The 8,963-nt window shown below is 37.2% G+C and overlaps 2 protein-coding genes across 2 annotated transcripts; one reads left to right on the top strand and one right to left on the bottom strand.

Annotated features, from left to right (window-relative positions):
- The first annotated feature begins 1,563 nt into the window (after positions 1 to 1,563).
- LOC107780004 (polyadenylate-binding protein 3-like) lies at positions 1,564 to 6,867 on the top strand. The gene is made up of 8 exons (XM_016600512.2): positions 1,564 to 2,039; positions 2,524 to 3,296; positions 3,385 to 3,462; positions 3,557 to 3,646; positions 4,394 to 4,684; positions 5,182 to 5,385; positions 5,492 to 6,194; positions 6,734 to 6,867. Exons 1-7 carry the CDS (start codon positions 1,727 to 1,729, stop codon positions 5,714 to 5,716), a joined length of 1,974 nt encoding a protein of 657 aa, XP_016455998.2. The 5' UTR covers positions 1,564 to 1,726; the 3' UTR covers positions 5,717 to 6,194; positions 6,734 to 6,867.
- On the bottom strand, positions 6,284 to 8,714 carry LOC107780003 (uncharacterized). The gene is made up of 4 exons (XM_016600511.2): positions 8,361 to 8,714; positions 7,989 to 8,277; positions 7,773 to 7,922; positions 6,284 to 6,867 (listed from the first exon to the last, which is right to left on the bottom strand). The coding sequence occupies exons 1-4, from the start codon at positions 8,583 to 8,585 to the stop codon at positions 6,476 to 6,478; spliced, it is 1,056 nt and encodes a 351-aa protein (XP_016455997.2). The 5' UTR covers positions 8,586 to 8,714; the 3' UTR covers positions 6,284 to 6,475.
- Between the last annotated feature and the right edge of the window lie 249 nt (positions 8,715 to 8,963).

Genomic DNA, 8,963 nt, shown 5'->3' with positions numbered 1-8,963 from the left:
CATTTGAAAAAACCAATGTCTACTAGAATGATGTATCAGATTCTGTAATCTATTACATTTTTAAGATAGCTTGCAAAATTAATTAGATAAAAAAAAAGTATATTAGAAAGAGCAAATTAATCAAATCATAATTTATTTATATTAAAAACAAATATATTAAAAGAATTGTTATAAGATATTAAATAAGGAAAGCGGCGGTTAAACCATGAAGAAGAGTATGGTGGAATTAAACGTAAGAGAAGGTCTTAAATTATCCCTTGTAAAAGGCGTATATAAAATTACAATAAAGAAAACTCTTTTGGTTCCTTTAGTACAAGGATAAGGGATAATTAATCTCGTGATTAAATTTGAAATGAATTTATTTTATATTTAATTGGGATAAAATTACGATATAACCAATACCTAAATTAATTATTTTGAGATTATAATATTATTTTTATCGGTATAAGATAGTGAAATAATAATTTCAAAATAACTAATACGAGAATAATGAATTTTGCGATAACTTGTCTCTTGACCGGAGGAATCATTTCACTCTTAAAATTGGAAAAATGCCAACATACAATAATCGGAAAAGGGTCAAAGCTGCCCCTAGACTATTCGATTTGGTACAAAAATATCCTCTGTCTATCTATTGAGCCAAAAATGTCCATGTTGTTATTTTAGTGGCTCACTTATGCCCTTATTAACTAACGGATTTATTTGAAAAATATTTTTAATTAATATCCACATGTCACCGTCCTATTGATCTAAATTTAAATCTTTACCAAAAAAAATACCTATTATGAATTATTCATAGTCGCCCGAAAAAGGACATGCCTCATTGCCAACTCCCCATTTCTTCTCCAATCTCCATGAAATTGAATCAGGGGATAATGATTCTTTTTCTCATACCCATTTGATTTCATTTAATGAATTACTCCCTAAGTCAAGATCCTGAATTTTATTCTCATACTCATTTCATTTCATTCCCAAACTCAATATTTTTTTGCTTAAATTGTTACTTTTCTTGTTGTTGTAGTGGCGCAAATTCTTCCATTTACAGAATCAAAAAGACGAAGAAGAAGTTACATTGAATTTTAAAAATGGGTTTAGATTAATAGGGTTTAAAATTGGGGTGGATCAATAAAAATTTAGGTTTATGTTTTTTCTGTTTAATTTAACAAGGGTTTATATTTAGGCTAATAGCACGGTAACACATGGATAATCATTAAAAGAAATCTATTTCTTTTAGATAAGTCCGTTAATAATAAGGGGATAACTGAGCTACTAAGATAATGGTAGAAGTATTTTTGACTCAATAGGTGAATGGAGGTTATTTTTGTACCAAATGGGATAGTGTAAGGGGAGTTTTGGCCCTTTTCGGTGCAATAATTAATTTCTCGAAGCCGAAAAGCACGTGGAATACGAGAGAACTTCAGCACATGTCACTATTACCCACACGTGCGGACCCACCCAATCGCTGCCATATTACTAAGGAACCGGTTCTCAGTGGGCTCCACGCTCTTCTCCATATATATACACTCACGAGTCTCAATTTTTCACTCCTCTCCGCGCTGCACCACCTCTCTCTGATCTTCTCCTCTTTCATCCATTAACTCTTTCACTTCACATCAATCTCCTTCTCTCTCTCTATATTCAGACACATTTATCTCTCCATATATATAAAAATAGTAATAATATATTTAACGTGTTATTCGATTTTGATCGGAGATAACCTCAAGTGATGGCGGCGACGGCGGTTCCGCCACCGGCGGTGCAAACTCAGGCGGAAACGACGATGGTCGGACCGACGCCACCGCCGACTCCGCAGGTGGCAATAATGGGAGGTGGTGGTAACGGTAGTGGTGGTGTTGGTGTGACGACGAGTACGAACTATGCCCTGTACGTAGGGGATCTGGACACGTCAGTGGAAGAAGGACAACTGTATGAGGTGTTTAACCATGTGGCACAAGTCGTGTCCATTAGGGTTTGCAGGGATCAATCGGGCCGGTCCTCCCTCGGTTACGCTTATGTCAATTTCACTTCTCCACAAGATGGTTAGCCACTAGTATTGCTTCTTGTTGCAAAACACACACACACACACACTGAATTGTTTATTTGCATGTCGCTTTATTTTGCTTATTCGGCTTTTGTTTTGTTGATAAAGTTCTGGAATGATATTTTAACTGTAGTTTCAACTTTCAAGTGATTGTTACTGGTTTGATTACGCTCAATGCTTTGAGTTTTCTTCTTCTCTTTTTATTCTTTTGGGTTTTCGTAATTAAATATTTGACCACTTCTCGATTTATTGATCTCGTAGATTTTGTGTTGATACAATTCTATATGCTGTTTATTTTAAATAAAATAATAAAGCTGTCAGCTTTTGTGTTTGCTGCTTTTAAGTGCATCTCATTAATTTTGTTTGACTATTGTTTTCAAATCCCTTTCAAGTGGTAATTGCATTAAATTCTTTTAAAAGTTTATTACGTACTATGGGTGTTAATGACCTTTTTCTTTTGTAATTTAATTTATTCATTGCAGCTGCTACTGCTAGGGAGTTATTGAATTTTACTCAGTTGAATGGAAAACCTATGAGGATAATGTTTTCTCATAGAGATCCTAGTCTGCGGAAGAGCGGATATGCAAATGTTTTCATTAAGAATCTGGACTCGTCAATTGATAACAAGGCATTGTATGACACTTTTGCTGCCTTTGGAACGGTTCTTTCCTGCAAGGTAGCTGCTGATATTAATGGTCAGTCAAAAGGATATGGATTTGTACAATTTGATCAGGACGAAGCTGCACACAATGCAATCAAGCGTCTGAATGGTATGTTGATAAATGATAAACAAGTCTATGTTGGCCACTTCATCCGTCGACAAGAAAGGAGTCAAGCAAATGCCTCTGACAAATTCACAAATGTGTATGTGAAAGACCTTCCTGAAACTACCACTGATGAGGATCTTAAGAAGCTTTTTGAGAAGTATGGAACCATCACCAGTGCAGTAGTTATGAAAGACAAAAATGGAAAGTCCAAGTGTTTTGGCTTCGTCAATTATGAGAGCTCGGATGCTGCAGTCTCTGCTGTTGAACAGTTGAATGGCAGTTCCTTGAAAGAAAAAGTTCTGTATGTAGGCAAGGCCCAGAAGAAATCAGAACGGGAAGCAAAACTGAAAGCCAAATTCGAACAAGAAAGAGCTAGTCGATTTGAGAAACTAAAAGGTGCTAACTTATATTTGAAAAATCTCGACAGTGTGAGTGATGAAAATCTGAAAGAGTTATTCTCGGAGTACGGAACCATAACGTCCTGCAAGGTATGTCCCCAACATATTAATTTTAAGTGCAAAACATCGATGGAAAAGCTTGTTTTAGTGTCATGTATCAACTTGAAATTATTATTAGGTGATGCGCGACTCAAAAGGGGTGAGCAAGGGTTCTGGCTTTGTTGCCTTCTCCACCCCCGAGGAAGCTACACGAGCTGTGAGTTGTCCCAAATTATCTAGTCTACCTTGTGTTGCTTTCTTTTAAAGAGACAGAAACATGAAGGCATAAAATGTTTTTATTATTGTTTCAGTTGAACGAAATGAATGGCAAGTTGATAGGAAAGAAACCTTTATTTGTTGCTGTTGCCCAGCGCAAGGATGAAAGAAGAGCATCGCTACAGGTGATTGTACATTAGATTTTTTTCTCCTAAGATGTAACTTTCATCTGAACAGCAAATAATATTGGTTCCTTGAGGAGGGAATCTATCTAAGCATGCTATGATGTCATATGCCTGAATGTATTAGTTATATAGTGCACGTTACTTGTGATCAAAGGCACATTTGCACTGCTTACTATCATAACCAGTCGTTTTTTAATCATTGGGACTGAGAACATTATCAGTTCACCAATAATATATCGTGCCTTTAATATGATAAATTAGGTTCTACATGATAAATGTTCTATGGTATTTGCGGACTACTTTTATAATATATCCATAAACAAAACAAAGAAAGTCATTCCTTTTGATACATAAACAAAACAAAGAAAGTCATTCCTTTTGATAAGATCTGGATTCATGGGATGTAAATTCAAAGAACGAATGGGCATCCCTCTTATAAATTTTCTTTGACAATGAACTGCCCTTTCAGAAACAGGAGCTTTCTGTTGTAGTGAACAAAACCTTTGAGTGTCAAAGGAGCGTCCTGTGTATTTTGGTTCCTTAGACTTACAACTAGAGATTCTCTAGTCCTTGGATGTTATTCTTCCTTAAAAGTTGTTCGCATATCATCATCATCTTTTGTTTATGTTTAATCCATCCTGCTGGACATGTGTTGTACAACCTCTGTTACATTCAATGATAATTGGCCTTCTACAGATCAGCATTTTGGATGTGTGTTAGCTTAATTCAATGTTTACTTGTTAGCAGGCACATTTTGCTCGGATGCGACCAGCTGGGGGGATGGCTCCTCCTCCTGGAGCTATGTCTGGGTTTCACAATGGGGCACCTCGACTAGCTCCTCAGCAGGTCTACTTTGGTCAAGGTGCCCCAGGACTTATAGCACCTCAAGCCGCTGAATTTGGCTTCCAGCAACAACTCATGCCTGGACTTCGTCCAGGTGTTGGCCCGAATTTCCTCTTGCCCTATCAGCTTCAGCGCCAAGGACAACACGGACGTGTTGGTGGAAGGAGAGGAGGGAATTCTCAACAGCAGCAGCAGGTGCATATTCTTTCTTTCTATTAACGTTACGTGAAAGTACATCATTTTTATTCAGGATGTATTCACTTTCTTGTCTTCTAAAGAAATATATTTTTCGAGAATTATGTATGAGTATATTTTAGTTGAATATCGACAATCACTTCTATTGTAAACAACAGTTCAAAGTCATATAAACTCGAACTTCTTGGCTGTGGTACTTAAGCATTGACACGTCATTTGGTTATTTTCCTTTTTCATTATTTCATAAAAGCTTTGAATAAAAACACACTAATTTTTTATATGATAGATCGTAAGATTAAAACACTACTATCTTAAAACCTTTGGCATATGCGAATGAGTGACTTCTTTGGTTAGGTATGATTTTATCAAGAAATTGATGGGAAATCTTGAAAATAATAACTCAACTGTACAATCTTCAAACTGGCGTTCAGTTTCAATTACTAATTCAATTCCTGGGGACAAAGTTGAGTTGTTAAATCTTTGTTTGTTCTATGCAGTGGAACTCTGGTAGATTCAAACCCAATGGACGAAATGGCATGCATCCTAGCATCACTCAAGGTATGATGGGACCAATTATGCCAGCGCCATTTGATGCTTCTGCTATGACAACATCTGCGTTGGACATCCAACGCACTAACCCAGTGCCACCATCAACACTTGCTTCTTCTTTGGCCTTTGCTTCTCCAGAAGATCAGCATCGGGTACGTCCTTGATTTTAGCTTCATTGTGCCATGCTGACTTTCGTGTCAAACTTTAGCTGCTGTCTCTTGTTTCCCAATGCTTTATCAGCTTAATTCTGGATTGCAGATGCTTGGAGAGCAGTTATTTCCACTTGTGGAACGCATTGAACGTGATCATGCTGGTAAAGTTACTGGGATGTTGCTTGAGATGGATCAAACTGAAGTGCTTCATCTCATCGAGTCCCCTGATGCTCTCAATAAGAAAGTTTCCGAGGCTATGGATGTCCTTCGCTTAGCAGGGCCAGGTTCTAGTGTTGGTGATAAATTTGGATCTCTCACCCTGAATGGATGAAGCAAAATTTTAAATTTTTGGGAGGGGTAATGGTGGTGGCGTAGGGAATCTATTACTTTCTTTTGTGGGGTGGCTATCATCCTCTGGGGTTTGGCTAAGGCAGTAAATGACATTCTCTATAGGACTTCTAACTTTAGCAAAGAGACCTTCTTGGAATGATAAACTAGGAATTTGTTTTGCTCTCCTAATCACATTTTTAATTATTTTATTTATTTATTTTTGGTTTTTAGGGATTCCCACTGAATTTTTTCTCCTTCAACATTATATTGCTTTGAGATCATTGCAACTTATGGATTGTTTTGTTTGACTAAAATTGTTCTCTTAGCCTCTGCATTTGTAGCATTTAGCATAATTCCGACATTTATGCTGTCTCATGTTACAAGGACATGATCAATTTTGGTTTATTTGACTGCTGTATTTGCCGTAGGTAGTTGAGATGCATAAACTTCAGATGGTGAGATCCGGAGGACCTGGTAAGGTAAAAGTCCTTTGATCCTAAACATCCGTTGGTAAAAATATGGCATGGTTGACCTTCTTTAGCTGGGTTTATTGGCATTTTGAATGTATTTTACTTCAAAAACTTTTAGGCATTTCCTCGGCTCCTTTTCACGTTGAACTCTCAGTGAAAATATGTCCTCAATTACAAGTCTTGCTGTCCACTTCGTTTAGTGTTGTAAAAGCTAATCACTAAAACAAACGAAACTAGTTCCTTGAGCACAAATTTGTTATCAGCACATAATACGCTCATCTTAGACAAGTCTAGAGAAAATCAGGGTGGATTTCTTCGTCATCTAGTTTTTGATCCTGCAATGAGGTCTCAAAGGCATCATCGCTCCATTTGTTGACATCAGATGTGAATCCTCTCCCACTTGCAAACCGCAATTGACAATCATCTTCATCTACGTTTATGTACTCAGTCCATTTGGAAACTTTGTTGGCCGTCTTTGGCTGAGTTCTCTCTGTTGACTTGCCATAACCAAGATTTCGTTCATTCATAGAATTGTCATTGCCATATAGGTTGATGCTGTCATCCAATTTGCAAAAACTGTTTGTTGCTGGCTGAACAGGCATATCTGGTGGTACTTGTTTATTATCTCCCCACTTGGAGACCACCGATACCATTGTTGCCTGACGTTTGCTTGGCTCCATACCTGCAAGTCAAAAAGCTCTAAGATGATCACGTTTTCGAACAAAGAACAGGCTTACTGAAATTCCACAATGCAGTTTCCTAACAGTGAAGTTAGCCTTCCCAATCATCACCGAGACTACTCGAACAGGTAAACAACTCGAAAGGGTGTTCAAGCTATTTTATCTGCTTCTTTGTTATCCCTTTTATTATACTAACACCGCCTCATCCTATGTCTACCTACCAACCTTAAGACTCTTCCTAAGTTGAGTTTCTCGACTCATTATTTTGTTTCAAGCTAACAAGGTCTTTGTAACTATGATTTACATGTTCATCTTCACTCTTACATACCAACCCGATGATGGCCTTTGCTTCTCTAGAAGGTCTTTACGTTAGGATCTATACTCACAGCTTTTAGACCTTTAACCGTTGACAATTGCTCAGTATGTTCTCAACAACATAGTACAGTGCTTTTTACTAATCACTCCTCCCTCCCACCTCAGTATTTATGGTTAGGCACCAAAACAAGTGGCTAGAGGCGATCTAAGGCAAGTTCTGTCTCTGGGTTCAATTGAATTCATTGCTTTTGTCTCAAACTATATACATATACAAAAAATATGTATATTGAACCCACTGACTTTATACTCTGGACTTGCCTTTATAGCCATAAAAAATAGCTGTTTTTGTGCATTTTGATTTATGAGACACAGTAACGCCAGACTTGGATTTCGAAAAATTCCAATGCCTCACAGGATCGTAAAATCTACAATTCTATGACTCCATAGGGTATAACAAAGACTTCCACAAATCATTTAGAATTCTATACAATTCGAATTTTGGAGGATTTGAGAGGCAAGGAGATGGGAGTTGGTAACGAAAACAATTGTGCTAGCGATGAACGAATTTTATAAAAATTTCAGTAAACTTGACCTTGAGAAGTGCTTTGTTTTCTGGCATTCCGCTTTGAGAAAACTGGTCTGAAATGACCTTCAACAGCAGAGTAATTATTCAATTTAGGCTTCCTGAATAATTCATTTGGCATCTCCGTCACAATCTTCGGCTCCATTACATCTCCTTGCACTTCCAAATCAAACAATCAATACCAAAAAAAGAAAAAAAGAAACATCCAAATAAAAATTAACTTACCTGAATCTTCATTGTTTTCAATTGCATTTTCCTCTGGATCGAGGTACTCAGTCCAATCAGTTCTCTTGTAACTTCCATGACTTTGACTCTGTTCTCCAATTTCTAGGGTTTCAGTTTCTTCTCTTACCACGGGCAACCGATCCGTAAATTGACGAGACATGTTGAAATTCTGAACAAATAAGCGAACATCCTTGGCCTTGTACCCCTGAGCAAACACTTTCCGAACAGACTGTTTCTGATTGCAGACCACGCAAGTCCATTTGCTGCTACTCTTCTTCTGCTGCTTCACCTGAAATATCTCTTGATATTCTCATTACGACGTTATTCTTTCTCTGTGTATGTACAGAATGAAGGAGCAGAAAGAGAAAATACCTGCATGGTGGAGCATTGACAGCACTGAACGGCGACGAACACCGTCGGCATCCTTCCGGCGCCGGCGATTGGTCCGTCTAACGTATTGGAGAATAGGGATAAACCGAACTGGCGGGAAAAAAATGAGACTTCAAAATTTGGGCTTTGGAAAAGGGAAAAAAAAAGAATTAGGACCCCCGCCAATAATTTTACATAAATACAACTCACACATCTGACTTGCAACATAATAGCCCAGTTATAAATTTACAAATCTGTAGCCCAAAAATGGTTGGCTAATATTTGTAAAAAAGAGTATTTTTTAGATTTTTTATTCAGCAACGGAGTTTAATCAGGATAATTATCTTATTTAGATGAAGTCATGAGATTTTCTAATTCTTCTGTCGTATAATTTCTCCCCCAATTTGTCTTTACTGCTGCAAGTTGTCCCCCAATTTTTCGTTGATTCTACTTATATTGTAAAATTTAGAAACAATTGCTGCAAGTTCGTGATTTGGCTAAGAATCAACAAGAAAAGTAGATTTATACATGAATTATTCCAAAAAAAGGAAGAAAACATGAAAAAAAATTAATTTGATTATACATATGCGGTACATGTATAATGAT

The sequence above is a fragment of the Nicotiana tabacum genome, chromosome 16 (assembly GCF_000715075.1).
Source record: "Nicotiana tabacum cultivar K326 chromosome 16, ASM71507v2, whole genome shotgun sequence".
Taxonomy (NCBI): Eukaryota; Viridiplantae; Streptophyta; class Magnoliopsida; order Solanales; family Solanaceae; genus Nicotiana; species Nicotiana tabacum.
This window is presented reverse-complemented; position numbering and strand designations above follow the sequence as displayed.